We start from the raw sequence: 18185 nt of genomic DNA, 5'->3' as shown, positions 1-18185 counted from the left end.
TACTAGAGCTTAAAGAACCCTTGCATTTTTCAGCTAGCAGAGTAGTGTCATCAATATACCACAGGATATTGATGTTTCTTCCTCCATTTTGAAAACATGTTCATCTTCTTCCAACCTAGTTTTTCTTAATATAAAGTCAGCATATAGGTTTAATAATTAAGGGGAGAGTATACAGTGAGAGTATGTCTCATTCCTCTGCAACCTGGAACCAGTCTGTTTCACCATATTTTGTTTGTAATGTGTCTTCCTGATTTGTTTATAGGTTTCATATGAGGACAGTGACATGTTTTGGGATTCCCCTTTTCTAAATACATTCCACAGCTTGACTGAGTGGAGGGTCTACAATGAACTTATTTCCATGTAACTATTTAGAATCTGGGTGTTAGGGTGTTCTGAATAACTAATCCCCCACACACCACTTTTTTCTTCAAAAGTGAAGAACAGAACACTAACGACAACAGATGTAAAATTTTAAAGTCAGAGAGAGGGAGGAAAAAAAAAACCCTAAGTAGATCAGCTGAAAGAGCAGAGAGATTGCTTACTTCCAAACGAGATTACAATAGCAGCTAGGAAAACCCCAACAGAGTACAATCCTCTATAAACCAAATCCTTTGTCAAGGTTCAAAATTAGGGAAAGCCTTAATGTAGTAATTTGCAACAACTCCATTTAAAACACACAGTTCAAAATCTATTTTTAAATGGAACAATACTGGCATCCAGTGGCCATCACAATTATTCAGACTGGAGTACAAAGCATATAATAATTCTTTTAGTGATTAATAAAATTTGTTAAATTTGTAATGTACATTTCATTACAACATGCAACAAAACCTACCTGGTAAAGCAGTGATAAAATCCCTTTGCAGCATGGGCTTTAAGTAGGAATTAATATGTCCATGCTGATAGTGACACATTCGTGAAATGAGGTGTTCCACAAATTCAACCTGATCTGATTCAGACCACTGGTCAAAATACTTAATACACAAGTCTTTTTCCTTTTCGTAATTTCCTTCAGATGGTCGTTTCCTTGAGACTATTACAGATGAAGTTCCATTACTTATCTGTTTTATGAAAAACACAAAGAAGAAAAAAAATGTTTCCTCTTTAACTTTTAGAATACTGTATTGCAGATATTCTATTACAGATATTAATAGCAATAGACATGTTATTCAAATTTTGCATGTGATACATTTAGTCTAAACAGTTTGATTCACTTCCAAGAAATGCCAATTGGTATCCTTTTTCCCCCCAATCCTGAATGAGAAATTTCTTATTACCTGATACATTCTTTATATATATGTTTCCATCTGGTTTTCATTAGAAAAATTAGCAACTGAAATACTGTCACTAGATTTATTCTACCCCCATCCCCCAAATACAGAATAAATACTTCATTCTTAATAAAATTATTGCCAGTAATTAAAAACTTTATCTATTTATCACAGTAACTGTGGCTAAACAAGTTGTTACTAACATTCACCATGTACTAAAGTACAAACTTCAGACATATTATGCAAAGTTTCAGACACATTATATGAAGATGCAACTTTCTGAAAAAGGCTCTGATGCTGAGAAAGGTGGGAAAAATGCAACGAAGAGGACAACCAGCAGCAAAATAGATGGACTCAGTTGGTTGGCTCTGTTGGTTGTTAGAAATTGAAAACCACTTGATGGCAGATAATCAATCATTCAAAATACAAATATTTACCAGAATATTTTTCAATTTTATAAAAGCAAGCTGTTGTTAAGAACTGCCAGTTGTTACAAAAAAAGCTCTGATTAAAAAAACAACAACCCCAGGGTGGAATGGATTAGATTAGGGGTGTCAAACCCCCGCTGTCACACTTCGCTAAACTGAGAGGGGGTGTGGCTAGTGCATGACGCATCTGGCCCACGGGCCATGAGTTTGACAGCCCTGGATTAGTTCATGTACCAAATCAATACATGTTTGTTTGTATGATGTATATAAAGTCAAGGACTAATTAAGCATCCTTGTTTGGTATTGTACAGTCTGGGTAGACAATTCCTATCACTACAACGTGAATACAAAATAAAATAAAAATCAAATGTCAAGTGAATGTTTATCTCCATAGCGATTAATCTTCATATTCTCTCATATAAGCAGTACGCATCTCTATTTCTGTACCTACAGCACCACCTAGTGGTGGTGAGATCAGCTGCAAAAGAAAAAGAATCAAAGAAAGTGAAGGGAATTCAGAATATGTAAGCAGAGAATCTGGAATGTAAGGAAGATGGGCATAAAAATGAGGAACCCATAGTATGGATCAACATATCAGTTAGGACAATAGACTAATAAACAATTATAAAGAACTTTGGATGAGCTTCTTGGGGTCTCAGTGATCAAGCAAATATTTTTAGCAATTCTGTCTTGTTTAGTATTAGCAAAATAAAAGGGGCCTCTGGTGGCGCAACAGGCTAATGCAGCCTATTATTAACAGCAACTGCTTGCAATATTGCAGGTTCAAGTCCCACCAGGCCCAAGGTTGACTCAGCCTTCCATCCTTTATAAGGTAGGTAAAATGAGGACCCAGATTGTTGGGGGGCAATAAGTTGACTTTGTATATAGTATACAAATGGATGAAGACTATTGCTTGACATAGTGTAAGCTGCCCTGAGTCTTCGGAGAAGGGTGGGATATAAATGCAAAAAATAAATAAATAAATAAATAAAAAGCTCTTACAGCTGCTCCTTATTCAGTAGTATACTAAATAAAACCAGTGTCAAAGAGAACATTTCTACAGTAACTGTATAAATTATTAAAGATAATATTAAATATAAGGAAATCTGAATCAAACCTACCTGCCACAATGTGTTTTTCTTTGGAGACTCATCTTCATTCTGATCCTCCATTACTGATGTGTTCTGGGGAAAAAGAAGAAATACAAGTATATTTTCTTCTGTGAACCTTTCAATATGTCACATCTTTTCTGAGACACACCTGCACATTATACAATCCTACTTAATAGCTACACAGCAGAATTGCTAGCCATTACTTAACTTCATCACAAATAAAAGCATTTATTAAGGGGGGGCATTCTTTTTAATAGCTGAAACGCACCATTTCAGTAGTCCATCTTAAATGAGAACCTAAAATAAAGTCATTAATGAATAATAAAAAGCTACTAAACTGTTCACCTGCAGCACTATCTCATTTATCTAACCTCCTTACCAGACTTAAGACTTGAATTTCAAGTCAAACTTTTCAAAATATATCTACAGCAATCATTAGCACATGAAGATATACACCAAAGCAAGGAAAAAATACCTTATTTTGGGGGAACAAGAGAACAAGAAACACCGGAAAAGTAACAGCAGAAAATAATTCAGATATAGTCATGTGAAGAAGTAGCCCCATGTAGAGTTTTTTTCAAACACATGTAGATATAGTAATATTTTAACTTTATTCAAACAGTATATAAAAATAAGTGATGTAATTGGACAAAAAAAACCTATGAAGAATAGAGGTTGCAATTATTTATTTAACAACAAATTAATAGACATATCATTTCCTTCTGTGGAAAAATAAAGACACCCCTTGGCAGAAACAGTACGTGGTACCGTTCCCTTTGGCACTTCATATCTTGTACCAGGGGTGGGCAATTAATTTTCCCAAGGGGCCACATAAGAAACTGGGACTGTTGTGGAAGGGTGAACCAGTAGGGTTCTGAAGGTGCATAGGCGCATACATACGCACATCCATAAACTGGAAAAAAAAAAAAGCAGTTGCCTTCAAAATAAAAGTAATGCAGTTATATTGCATGCACAATATTTACTTATTTCCTTTTTCCCCCCCAGCCATTTCTTAGGGCATTTATCACAGTTTAGTGGTAAATTGTTTAATAAACATTTTGCAATGTTTAATAAACAATGTTTAATAAACATGTTGCAAAGTCTACTTTTGGCTGAATTTCATCTTCTGACAGTTGTTCTCACACTACCCTCAAGCACCCTCTGATATAATGAAGAATTCATAGTGGAGTCTGTGATGGACAGACACCCAGGTCCCGATTGCAGCCAAACAGCCCCAAACCATAACATCTCCACAACCATGCTTTTGGGTTGGTATCAAGTTCTTCTAAGGAAATGTGCCGCCGTCTTTGGTTTTCACTGAACATGTAGCCAAATAAGTTTATCTTTGCCTCATCTGTCCAGAGCACACTGTTCTAGAAGATCTAATCTTTTCTAAAGTGCTCATGACCAAACTTGCCTTGCATGTTCTTCTTTTTGGACAGCAATGGTTCCTTCTTGGCACACCTCCAATGTGGATCTAATTTCTGCAACTTATTTATAATGGTAGAATCATATGTTTTGATATCAATGGAAGCAAGAGCTCCTATAGGCCCCAGCATGAAATTCTAGGGTTCTTATTAGAGATTTCTTTTAGCATCTTATGTTCTGCTCTTCACCTGAACTCGTTGAGGCAGTCTGGCCTGGACAAGTTGATAGTTTGAAAACTTCTCCACTTATAGAAGACCTTCTGAACAGTGGAATGATTTGATGCCCAAACTTGTGCTCAGCTTTTAAAAACTTTTTCCCAAGCTCAAAGGCATCTATAAACTTTCTGCAGGACTCAGAGAGCATTTTCAATCTAAGTATGGTGATACCATGCTTGCTTTAACCACAAAGAGCAAATCAAGGTAAATGTCTGAGATTTTAGTAAGACCGGTTCCTCCCTAATGATGTTCTAATCATTTGCACCCAAAGTGGACAGTGTGCTTGATTCTAATTTTAGATATTTCAAATAGTGATAAATGTACGGGGAATTCTCGATTTATGACCATGATTTAATGACCGTTCAAAGTTACGATGGTGCCAAACAAGATTCACTTAAGACCAGTCTTCACAATTTCAACTGCTGCAGCATCCCTGCAATCATGTAATCAAAATTTGGGTATTTGGCAACCAGCGTGTACTAGAGGGTTGCAGCATTCCGGGGTCATGCAATCGCCATTTTCAACCTTCCCAGGAGACTTCCAACAAGCAAAGTCAATGAAGGAAGCCAGATTCTCTTAACCACCATGTGATTCACTGAATGACTATGGAGATTCATTTAACAATTGCAGCAAAAAAAAACAAAAGAAAGGTGTGTGTTTCACGTAATGACTGCATTCAACCATTCAACTGTAGCCATAAATTGAGGACTACCTGTACTGGTTTTACTTGTTCTTTTTACACAAAAAATCTGCATCTAGATTTACTTAAGTTACACAATGGACTATGAAATGTAAGTGATGCATGATATTTAAATCTCCCTTATCTATCAATATTGCTGAAGATCAAACATCTGTATGTTGAAATACGTTGAAAAAGTCAAAAGGTTTTGACTACCTTTTCACATGAGAAGTGCTTAAATATGTTTCTACAGCCCAATGGCTCAATTATGCCTGACTTGCAATCCCCTCCTGGATATGAGATCCCAATATGAATGGGAACCAGAATCAGGTTCTGTGTCCACAGCTGTTTCCTCCTTCCCCTCCCTCAAAAGAGAAGCAATAGATTATATAAGCAGTTGCTTGAATCTATGATGAACATCACATGCAGAATGGCAACAAAGGATTTGAAAGCCAATGGAGAATCAGTGAAAAATGAAGTTTTGAAATTATCACGGTATAACTTGAGTCTTGACTGCATTCCTATTTCCATTAGCATTACAAGACTCCCAGAACGTCAGCCCTCCCAGGTAAACCAGACAGGGAAAGGGGCTAAATGAATAAATTCTACTTTATTATAAGACTAGAGTAACAGAATCTTTCAAATGTAGAAGTATCAACTTCCTGCCTCTGGTTTCAACTGCTTGATCCATTAGGGCAGGTCCTTCCTAAATTTCTTTCTCTGACTGTTAAGCCGTGTGTGTGTGTGTGTGTGTGTGTGTGTGTGTGTGTGTGTGTGTGTCTCTCTCTCTCGGGGGGGGGGGTTCCAGTCTCTCATCCGATTGTTTCTTAGGCTGCCTCTCTTTCCCTTGTTCTCCAATGTAATCCACACATTCCATTATATAGAAATACACACAAAACTGAAGGAAACTGTTAAAATTGGTTTGCTAGTTGCTCCCCCCCCCCCAAGACATATCAGTCTGTTTCCCAAAACCTGTGGGCATGTTTTTTAAAATATTTGCACCCAATTAGTCCAAACTGAAATTTCTAACTATGCAAACAAAGAACCATTTACCTCTACCTATGTAACAAATATCTTTATAATTAGTGTATAGGAAGAGTTATGAGATATGAAATCTCTATTCTCTAAGTCATCGGAAATCACACCAACTCTGACATAGCAAACATTATCCACATTTCAACATTGATTTTCATATGCAGTCCCTTTTTGTATGTGACAAGTGTTTAACACCTAGTGAGAAAGTTGTATGTGGCAAGTGACAACTCTAAGCCTAGCCTGTGAGTTAGACCCACACAACACAATTTCTTCTGCACTGCTGCTCCCATCTTGAGGTTTCCTCATGAGAAGCAACCATCTGGGACATCTGTGGGTGACCTTAAGACCTCTCTTTGTCTGCAAAGAAATTATGAAGAGCCAGTCTACTCATCAGCTCATCATTTCACCAGAGTCATTGGCTTCACTTTTAGCAAGCAGTCTTTAGTTCGCTATTTCTTCCCCAGAAGTTATAAATGACTACTTTACTGTGGATGCTGAACTCCAGCTTCAGTTGAGCAGTCTCTTTCTAATGAACCTGACTGCCAATAAATTATTTTTATATGTCAGTCATTAACATCGTCAATAAAACCCCAAAATAAAATATAATTAAATATAGCAATTTCAGAGAGGAAGAGAAAGAACATACAAAAACATTAACAAATAGAAATCTAGCTGAATATCATTTATAGTGTATTATTATACTCAAATATTAGGATGAGCAGCTAAAGCCATCTAGAAGAAGACATTATTACAGGTATTTTTTACAAGTGATTGCAAAAATACAGCTACAATATATGTTAGCGTAAGAAAACTTGCTGAATGTCCTCCAGGACTATGGAGAGTAAGATGTCAAAGCACAGTGACGTGAAGATTCAATTGTATTTAGTTATTGTAAGCTTAAGACTATTAACTGTGAGACTTCCTTATTATATCTAATAGTCATAAAATTATTAAACTGGCTCCTTAATCCAACTTCAACACTCGTTTAAGTCCGAATTTTCACATCAGACACTAACAGTAATTCACTAACCATCCCATGACCCAATAGAAACAAAATTAAAAAACCCCACCACCTAAAATGTTCATTTGAAAAGTTTTAAAGATATATGGGTATTATGCTTCCCTGTGGCTTTGAAAACCACTTCTAGGATTTGAAACACAACACTTGCTCAATCCTATCAAAATCTAGATTTTTCCTGCCTTTTTGCAAAGTTTATGATCTTCATGAGTCCATGAAAGAACAGCCACATTAACCATTAATAAAAAGTGTTATTATGTGTTTATTTGCTAGTGTTTCCCTGAAAATACGACCTATTCAGAAAATAAGTCCTAGCTTTATTTTTTGGGGTGGGCCCAATATGCACCCTACCCCAAAAGTAAGCCCTAGTGAAGGGGTGGCAATGGCGAGCACAGGATGCAGCCCTTCTCCTCCCCCTCAGTTAATGGCAGCTGGGCCCCTTAATCGTGACTCATGGAGCAGCTGAGTTGATCGGGAGCTGCCTTCATTCTATCTCTCTGGGCCCCTGGAGGTGTCCACTCTTGCACACTCTTGCCAGCCTGAGTCCTGCTGCGGCACCAGGCAACTTTGCAGCCAAGGGCCCCTTGTCGAGTCCCGATCCGATGGTAGGTCCCAGATCTACCATGACTACCATGGTGGGCATGGAGCTCCAACCATCGGAACTGGCGAGTCCAACGATGAGCGAGGCTGTGGTGGGACATGTCAGGGCAGTGCCAGCCAGCCACTCGTCAGCAGGCTCTTCTGGGGGGGGCGGGGTCTGGCTGCCCCTGCAGCCGTGCATGCACTTTCAGCCATGCTTCCCAGGATACTGCATCATGTCATCACCCTGGTCATGCCACTGCGACTGGATGTCCCATCATTGCCATTGCCTCCCTGTTCTTCATGCTGGCCGCACACCTCGTTGCCTGCTGGTGCTGCTTCCAGCCAGTCCCAGCCAGGAGAGTGGCCTGATGATGAGCAACTGGCCAGTGCTGTCCTAACATGTCCTGCCACCGCTGCAGCCTTGCTCGTCATTGGACTTGCCAGCTCCAATGGTTGGAGCTCCATGCCCACCATGGTAGATCTGGGACAACTCGCCCCATATCAGGCAGGAGCAGCCCAGCAGGACGGCCGAAAGCAGCACTGCCAGGAGGGCAAAGAGCTCCCATGAGGCCAGCAGCAGCACAGGCAGCCACTCAGCTGCCAGCAGGGCCAGCAAGCAGGGCAGGCAAAGCCTGGCATGTGCCAAGAACATAGGCCATTGCAGCTGAGTGAGGTAAGACTGTTCTTGAAGGAGGCACGAGGCGCATGGGGCCTCCTACTGCTTTTGTAGCCGCAATCGGCTGCAAGAGAGGCCGGGATTCTTCGAGGTGGTGGCAGGTCCCCCCCGATCAGCTGTTCAAGCTGCTGGTAAGAGGGGCAGTTCCCCACCCCCAGTACATGTGGAAAAGTAAGACCTCCCTGAAAATAAGGCCAAGTGCTTATTTCAGGGTCAAAAGTCTTATTTTTGGGGAAACATGGTAGTTTGGGGGGGACACATTTCATTACTTGTATTATTATTATTATTATTATTATTATTATTATTATTATTATTATTATTATTATTATTATTATTATTATTATTTATTAGATTTTTATACCGCCCTTCTCCCGAAGGACTCAGGGCGGTTTACAGCTGATAAAAACACATATAACAAAAGTTAAAAATCATTTAAAAAACTAATTCAATATATGGCTAAAATTTAAAATAAATAAATAAAACCCCATTAAAAATTAAAAATTATATTGAAACTATATTGAAGCTAGCCCTGCACAATGGAATAAAAGAGTCTTCAGCTCGCGGCGGAAGGTCCGGAGGTCAGGGAGTTGACGATTATGCCTAAATAGCCTTCTAAATAGCATTCATATAAAAATTAAACATCATTATTGTGTCCATCAGGTGTTCTACATTTATTCTCAAGCTAGTATTGACACATCATCTATAGATGAAAAAAATTGAGATGCTGATTACCAACAAAAGCAGTTCTAAAAAGTTGCCCAATATAAGCATTTTAGATAGCTCATGCCTTCTTCTTGAGCAGCTTTCATCCCCAGAACGATGTTGAATTTGTTAGCTCCCTTTTTTAATCCTTTGCACCACTCGGAAGGGTGGAACTTAAGATTTCTTCAGGCATTTGTTTGAAAACTGAGTAGAAAGAATAGACTTTCAATAGCCCCTTATTTTCCTTATGCTTCCGCATAAATGGCAGAACTGCATTCACTTCCAACCAAAGAAGAATTCTGCACCTGATCCAAGATTTACTAAAGGATGACCCTGCATCAGACGGAAATCTATGTGAACGGGAACAGTCTTTAAGATTTTTCACATTAATGCAGTACATAAATGTTGAGAAGAAGAATAGGAGGGATCATGCAGGTTCTAGTCCCACCAGGCCCAAGGTTGACTCAGCCTTCCATCCTTTATAAGGTAGGTAAAATGAGGACCCAGATTGTTGGGGGCAATAAGTTGACTTTGTATATAAATATACAAATAGGATGAAGACTATTGCTAACATAGTGTAAGCTGCTCTGAGTCTTCGGAGAAGGGCGGGATATAAATGCAAATAATAATAATAATAATAATAATAATAATAATAATAATAATAATAATGATGATGATGATGATGATGATGATGATGATGATGATGATGATGATGTGCATGTGCCACTTTTCATTCTATTTCAAGCTGCTACATGTTACAGGCTAATGTAAGAAGGCTAATCTAAGAAACAATGTACCAGTCACTTGAAAAATCACATTTTATCTTGAAAGAACAGGTGGACTGAATAGAAAAAAAGGAAAGGGAAATAGAATACGAGTTCTAAAAGAAGCCACTGAAATATTTATAGTGATGGAATTGTTAGTTCCCAATTTTTAAAAGCAAAATTCAAATTAAGTGGCTGCTTTCATTCTCTCTGTGTATTTATGTTTTATTGATTTACAAATCTCCATTCCAGAGGCCTTATCCTATGCTGGAATACATTGGGAATGGCTATATCTATTGTTGTGGCATTTTACACAACCATTCGAACCAAGTCACCTGCAAAGAGAAAAAGAGACACTGAGAAAACTTAATGGCACAGGAATCAGAGACAGATTATTGGCTCATAATAAATTGTAGTATGGGAATAACCAAGACACCACCCCCTCCCCAATCTTCTATACTAAAATTCATCAGGGATTGGGAATTGTTTATTCTGCTTCCTCCATAATGACTATCATATGCCTGACAGGAGAAGGAATTCAACTGTTCAACATCTTGTTCTATAGGGTAATAATAAAGAGAGTGCTATTTTAGTTTTGAATTTAAGGTTGATCTAGTGCTGACAAAAAGTATTCATGACCCCTTTAAAAAGCAATTTCAACTTCAAACAGACTTTGAGAAAAGCTCTGGACTAACGATGGCATCTTTGCACCTCAGAGAGCATCTAAGATTTCCCATCAGTCAAAACACATGTAATACAAGTTCTGATATTAGCATGCTGTGTATATCAAAGTCATACTATTAAAATATAAAAATCAGTATTTGGTCATGTACTATGGAGACATTTATTTGAGGCTGCAGAAAACAGGATATATAGTACAGATGCCACTTCAATTATGAGTCAATTTATCGCAGCAATGAAGATCACAGCACACTAAAATAACCTCATCAGCTACAGAGAAGTTCCCCTCGTGAGAGCTCTGTGCAAGAGTAAATTACAAAGTAAACTGTTCAAAAGCAAATTAACTGAAAGAGCAACAAAAAGGATTCCCATAGTCAGGATCTGAGTACAGTGCTGAAGTACCATTTTCAAATGCATATTTTTTAGACCCCAGGCATCTACTGAGTATGTGGACATCTGCAATATTTCTAAATCAGGAGTCTCCAACCTTGGCAACTTTAAGCCTGGCGGACTTCAACTCCCAGAACCCCCCAGCCAGCAAAGCTGGCTGGGGGGTTCTGGGAGTTGAAGTCCGCCAGGCTTAAAGTTGCCAAGGTTGGAGACCCCTGTTCTAAATGGTATTTTTGGAACATGAAACAAAATGGCAGACTTTGCTGCTCTTTTTTAATTAATTCATTATATTCAGACAATAATGCTGAAAACCTACAAGATTTGGGTCAAAAAAATTTTTTTGCTACGTAGTGGCATACTGAACAATGAGAACTGCAATGAGAGAACACTCTCACACTCAAGACTTTTAAATTATATTCCATGTGTGATATTATAATGACGATCAAGCAATTCTCCACTCAACAGTTTTCTGAAATATAAGCAGTTGACTATGGAATGAACTACCTTTCCCCCAAAAAAAATGAATGGGGGGGGGAGGGGGAGGAATCCAAAAGCAAGAATAGGAATGACTCTTAGCTAGCTAAAGGAAATATTTGAAGCTGTTATTTTTGCCACTGGTACTAAAAAGGATTACCTGAATGGGTGTCCAAGCTACTGCATTTCCCATATTCACTGTAATGAATATGGGAAATAAACATGAACTAAGCAGCCAAATTTGCAGAAAGATGTTGGGTTTAACTTAGTGCCAGTTTCAGTTAGCTTCTGCTCTCTTAGGAATTTATTTAAACATATTGTTTGGCCAGGGATGTGTGATTTATTTTATATACGTTCTGATATCAATAAGGTTCACAGGATAGTGGTTGTGAGAAAAATAGGAGGAGAAAGGTATGTTGGTTAGGTTCACTGCCTTGAGTTTTTTTGTAAAAATGGGAAATGCGGGATACAAACAAACAAACCAAACAAACACATTCCAGATAAGCATTTAAAAAAAAAAAAAAAAAAAATGGTTCCATAAGAATATGATATTTGGTCTAGTGGTTGAAAAAGTGAAAAATTTGTTAAGTGAATTTATCCCATTTTACAACTTTTCTTGTCACATTTGTTAAGTGAATGAGTGCTGTTGTTAAATAAATGACATGGTTGTTAAGTGAATCTGGGTTATCCATTGACTTTGCTTGTCAGAAGGTCGCAAAATGACTCCTGAACACTGCAACCATTATAAATATGAGTCAGTTGTCAAGCATCTGAATGTAAATCACGTGACTACTGGGATGCTGCCAAGGTCATTAAGTGTAAAAAATGATCATACGCCACTATTTCAGTGCCATAACTTCAAATGGTCACTAAAAGAAGTGTTGTAAGACAAGGATTACCTGTATAAGGTTCCCAATAGGCAATTTATCTAATGTGTGGTCCAAGATACTGTTCTCTCTCTTTCTTTTACAGTGCATATAATTCAAATAATATATATACTACAGGTAGACCCACAACTGGGATAGGCATTTGCATCGTAAATCGATAAAGTGAGTCATCATGTGACCAAACCTGAATTTATGACCATTTTACTGGGTTCATTAAGTGAATCACACGGTTGTTAAGCAAATCCGGCCAGCCTAATTAATTTTGCTTGTCAGAAGTTGGTTGATTGCAAATTGTAACATGGCCACAAGATGCTGCAAAGGTTGTAAGTGTGAGCCAGATGCCAGGTGTCCAAATTGCAATCACATGACCATGAGAATGGTGCGACAGTCACAACTTCAAGGATGAGTCATAAGTCGCTTTTTCAAAGCCCCTGGAACTTCAAACTGTCATTAAACCCTCTAGTCAAGGACTACCTTTATGCCATCTATATTTGGGTCTCCACAAATACAAGTAGAGCCGCAACCATTGCACTAGCACTGATGATGTTACCTAGTTTGGGTAATGAAACATCTGCAAGAAAACAAGCACTCTCAGAGAGCGTCCAGGATCCCTCAAATACAAGTGTCCTAAACCTTCCATTTAAACCTTCCATATTTACATTGTTTCCAGCTGCTCAAATCTCTCTTGATAAATACCACGCGAAAATGCTTGGGCATTTCTGTTTCAGTATTTCGCAATTTGGAAGGTGTGCTTATAGTGACTCATCCATTTCAATATGCCAGCCTTACTAAAGGTAACTATTAACTCTCTTGAGCGTCTATATCCAAAATTATTTTTGTAGCAACCTTTTTAACTTGGGTTACAGAGACTGTTGGACAAGAAACAAGAGAGACCACAGCTCCTGATATACCATATTTTTTGGAGTACAAGACACACTTCCCCCCCCCCCCCAAGAGAAGGTGAAAATTTGGGTGTGTCTTATACACCGAATGTAGTCCCACCCACCCGCTGGTCCCTGGAAAATAGGGGGTGCAGAGGCTGCAATAGGCTATGGCAATCCCTGCAGCCAGAAACAGCTGATCTTCGGAAGGCCAATCCAACCGACAATCAGCTGCTTGTGCTAATCAGGATGTGCTGAAGCTGAAATGGGCTATTTACTGCAAGGAGGCAAATTGCTGGGAGGCAGAGGCAGATTTTTTTTCTTGTTTTCCTCCCCAAAAAAAGGTAGGTGCGTTTTATAGTCTGGAGCGTTTTATACTCCAAAAAATACAGTAAGTTGTCAATTGATCCAAGAGGTCTCCTGAGATTTAATGTTAAACAAAGTTTTGGGAGTCTGTTTCCATAGCATTGATTTTGTACCAATAATTGTACATCCTAATTTAGACCAAGAATTTGTATTGATTCCCAATTCAGCTCCAATTGCAGCAACAGAAATATTTTTATCCACACCTAAACTACTTCTGTTTGTATTTGTTTTAGTAATGGCATGTGTTTTAAACCTCAAACTGAGCTCCATAGAAGAGCATAGTGGAAACCCTCCTTATAATGGGGTGGAAACAATAGTTTCCATTCACGTAGAAGGGTCAGGAAATGGAATGAAAGATTGCATTTTGTTCAACGGATTCCTAACTATAATACATTTTACAGTCAAAAAGAACAATTGTAACACAATTCTGGAAAATATTTAGATCTTCAAAAGTATAAGTACCACCTGCTTTTTTCAGCTACTCTCATATTAGTTCATTTTTACCTTGCAAAGTTTTATAACCATTAGCACCTCCTGTCACACACACATTTCATTTCATACATATATACATGTTAGAAAGCAGAGACTGTAAGTGGAAATCTATTCTATTAAAGTATCAAAAGCAGAGGTGAAATCCACCAGGTTCTGACAGGTTCTGGAGAACTGGTAGCGGAAATTTTGAGTAGTTTGGAGAACTGGCAAATACCACCTCTGGCTGGCCCCAGAGTGGGGTGGGAATGGAGATTTTGCAATATCCTTCCCCCAGGAGTAGGGAGGGAATGGGGATTTTCCAGTATCCTTCCCCTGCCACGCCCAAGCCTCCGTTTGATTTCGTTGGGGGTGTTACTTGAAACCCTGATACCAAGCCATGCCCACCAAGCCACACCATGCCCACCAAGCCACATCCACAGAACCGATAGTAAAAAAATTTGAATTTCACCACTGATCAAAAGCATTGATTAGTACCTTCCAGAATTGGTGGATATGAATGTACAGATTTGAATATATTGAGATGGGGTTTTTTTAGCATATGGCCTCTGTACACTACCACATTAAATTTGAAATTAAACACTCAAGATGAGAGTAAAGATTTGCAGCTTTCATTCAAGGGGTTTGACAAAAGTGTGGCATTAACCATTGAGGAATTACAGTCATTTTAATACACTCACCCCCATTTTTGGTCGCTCATATATGATGGGACAAATGGCTGACAAGATGTTTCATGGACAGATGCTGTCTGTTTCCTTATTATTTCCATGACAAATGAAACAGATAAAGGTGGAATTTCTTCTGAGTGTTACATGTCTATGGAGATTCTCAGTCATCCAGGTCATGGTTGACCCACAGGTGTTTTTTCAAGAGGCAACTGGGCTTTCTTGTTGTTCTGGGTGTTCCATTTGCATTTGATAGCTGTTCACTGGAACAGTCAAAATGAGATCCAAAGAGGAGACTATTCAAGTGAAAGAGGCATCATTAGGCTGAAAAAATAAAATATCCCATCGGAAAGATAGCAAAACATTGGGAGTGGCCAAAACAACACTGGAACATTCTTAAAAAGAAAAGAATTAACTGACAGGCTCTGCAACGCCAAAAGGTCTGGAAGCCCACGGAAGACAACTAAATTGATGACCGCAGAATTCTGTCATTGGTGAAGAAAAACTCTTTGACAACAGCTAGCCAAGAGAAGAACACTCTTGAGAAGGTAGGCGTGTCAAAGTCTACAGTCAAAATACAGCTTCATGAATGTAAATACAGAGGCTTCACAACAAGATCCAAACTGCTGGTAACACTCAACAACAGAAAGACCAGATTAGGACTTTGCAGAAAATACCAAAAAAAGCTTGCCCAGTTCTGAAATAACCTTCTTTTGACTCATGAAATCAAGATTAACTTTTACCAGAGTGATGGGAAGAGGAAAAAATATGGAGAAGGAAAGGAACGACTCATGATCCAAAGCATACCACAACATTTGTCAACATTACTGATGACTGACTACTGATAAAAAACAGCAGGATGAATTCTGAAGCGTAGGAGGCTATACCCTCTGCTCAGATTGTTAAACGAAACATCTCAAGACCATGCTCAATTTACCGGTATATGTCAGATTTGCTGCAGGTATTAAGTAAATCATGTTTAACAACCAGTCATACATCTTTTTCAGCAACATCTTAAGTTCAAAGTTACTGAACAAGGTAAGCAAGGACTACCTGTATATACTTACACCCTCGTGGCAGCCCCCACTCCTTACCTGGAACTCCTGCTATTTCCTGCTTAACAACCTATGTCTTGAGTTTATGCTGGCAACCTGGACTGCAGGGATTGTCATTGCTAAGCAAAGTGGTCATGTGATCACTTAGTGATAGAAATCCTGGTCCCAATTGCTGTTGCAACCTGAGAAGTACCTCTATCTGTATAGGCAGTCCTCGACTTACAATAGCTTGTTTAGTGATCATTCCAAGTTACAACGGCACTGAAAATAGTGGCTTATGTCCATTTTTCACACTTACAACCTTTGCAGAATCCCAGTAATTACGTGATTTACATTCAGGTGCTTGACAACTGACTCATATTTATGATAGTTGCAGTGTTCAGAAGTCATTTTGCGACCTTCTGACAAGCAAAGTCAATGGATAACCCAGATTCACTTAACAACCATGTTATTAATTTCACAACAGCAATCATTCACTTAATAAATGTGTCAAGAAAAGTCGTAAAATGGGACAAAACTCACTTAAAAAATTTCTCACTTGACAACATATATTTTAGGCTTAATTGTGGTTGTAAATTAATGATTACCTAAAGTCTGAAAATGGAGGAAGGATTATCATAAATTGTATCTTTTCAACTACAATCTGTATCATACTTCCCCAGGGAAGTATTGTTATGCTATCTTCAAGATGACAGGCAGCAACCAACCATTTTTAGTAGGAATTTTATTTCCCCACATGACTTCAATTCTATACTAACTTAATAATGACAATAAAGTAACTAAATACCATTTAGGAATATTTTCATTCATGCTGAGTTTGAAAACTGATCACATTTTTTAAAATTAAAAGCTAACTATAGTAGATTTTCTTGTGCTGATCGTTACACTTCGTAATTTGTCTGAATTCAGAAAACAAGAGAAACAGATATAAAACAACAGCCAGCCCTACAGAACTATCGCAATCTTACTGCTTTTGCACTGCATTGGAAAATCCTCTCAAATTCAAGGAAAAGCCTGTGAGATGGGACACGCCTGTTGGGTTGTAGTCAAAACTTGGCATTGGATTCTGAAAGGGGGAAAATCCAGTTTTTATATCTGTAGATTCTGTACTTTGTATATTGAACTATGATTTTGTAATGTTAGAGATTACGTAAGAAAAAAAAACACTATAGGAAGATTCACACAAGTCTGTTCAATTTAATGTGATCTAAAGGGGATAAGATATAGTACAGAACTAAAACAGAAGTTGACCTAGTTTTGTCACGCAATGACTATGGGCAAATGTAGGTCAGTGGAGCAACTACCAGTCATTACCCCATAATATTCTGGCAGTCATACATTTCAAACAAAGTATTTTCTTCGGATTTGATTCGCCCACTGTTTAGTTATTTAACTTATCATAGTGCTGTTTATTTAACAACTTCTAAAGTCTAATTTTAAAAGAGGGAAGAAGGGAAAATTAGATCAGGAGAAGAGAAAAGGTATGAGAAAAACAAAAAGTAAAATTAATACAAACCTGCCAATGTTGTGTACAAGAATCTTTTTTCTAATGCTGAAACCACTTGTCTAATTTAATGTTTCATCAACCAGGCACCTTTCTCAATTTCCACCAATGCGCATTATCAGAGTTCAGAATGTATTTCCTGTTCTAAAGTTAATTATCATGTTAGAAAAGCTACCTCTTCCTCTATTCCCAATCACAAATGCAAGTATCTTCAGACTGGACCTCAGTTGTTACTCTAATTTATTCCACTGACACTTTCAGTTACCTCACTAATCTACTTTGCTGATGTTTTGTATTCTTTGATGCAAGTATGGAAATTGAGGAGGAAAACACTCAATTTCATCAACATCTTCTCAAATATTTTCTTTTTAAAGGCTAGTATTCAGCAGTGAAGAGTTAAAACAGAATCTATATCCATTGCTCAATAGTTACAAAGCAAGAAGTGATTGGAGGAACTTTTGCTGACGTCAATGAAACTGATTGTTGTAAATTTAGTATAGTGCCTTGAAACTTGGGAGATTGTGAATTCTAGTTCCACCTCAGGCACAAAACTGGGTGACTTTCGGCTAGTCTCTCCCTAGGAAGAAGGCAAGGGCAAACCATTTTTGATAAATGTTTCCAAGAAAACTGCAGAGACTTATCTAGGCAGTCACCAGGAATCAAAAACTAACTCACAGGCAGTAGTTTCACTGCTGTATAGAGAAATTAAGCCTATGAAAAACAGGGTTTAAACTTCTCTAGAGAAAAAATATGGATATTTGAAGTAATGGAACTCATCAATTCGCCCCTAAGAAGGCACACACATTCACACATATAAAACATAGAACACATCAAAAACCCACTTGTTAGTCTTCAATACATCCATGTAACAGCATGGGAGATA

At 38.1% G+C, this 18185-nt stretch overlaps 1 protein-coding gene across 7 annotated transcripts in view; it reads right to left on the bottom strand.

The window, feature by feature from the left end:
- Positions 1-18185, bottom strand: part of FBXW11 (F-box and WD repeat domain containing 11) — an 81867-nt gene that overhangs the window by 31727 nt on the left and 31955 nt on the right. For all 7 annotated transcript variants that reach the window (XR_009154873.1, XR_009154875.1, XR_009154874.1 and 4 more), the window contains 2 exons: positions 2821-2883; positions 836-1061 (listed from right to left, as the gene is read on the bottom strand). Coding sequence is in view for 3 of the 7 variants with exons in the window: in XM_058180746.1 (XP_058036729.1) it covers positions 836-1061; positions 2821-2883 (289 nt within the window). In the remaining 4 variants the exon portion in view is untranslated. The remainder of the gene's footprint in view (positions 1-835; positions 1062-2820; positions 2884-18185) is intronic.

This window comes from Ahaetulla prasina, chromosome 1, assembly GCF_028640845.1.
Source record: "Ahaetulla prasina isolate Xishuangbanna chromosome 1, ASM2864084v1, whole genome shotgun sequence".
In the NCBI taxonomy this organism is placed as follows: domain Eukaryota; kingdom Metazoa; phylum Chordata; class Lepidosauria; order Squamata; family Colubridae; genus Ahaetulla; species Ahaetulla prasina.
This window is presented reverse-complemented; position numbering and strand designations above follow the sequence as displayed.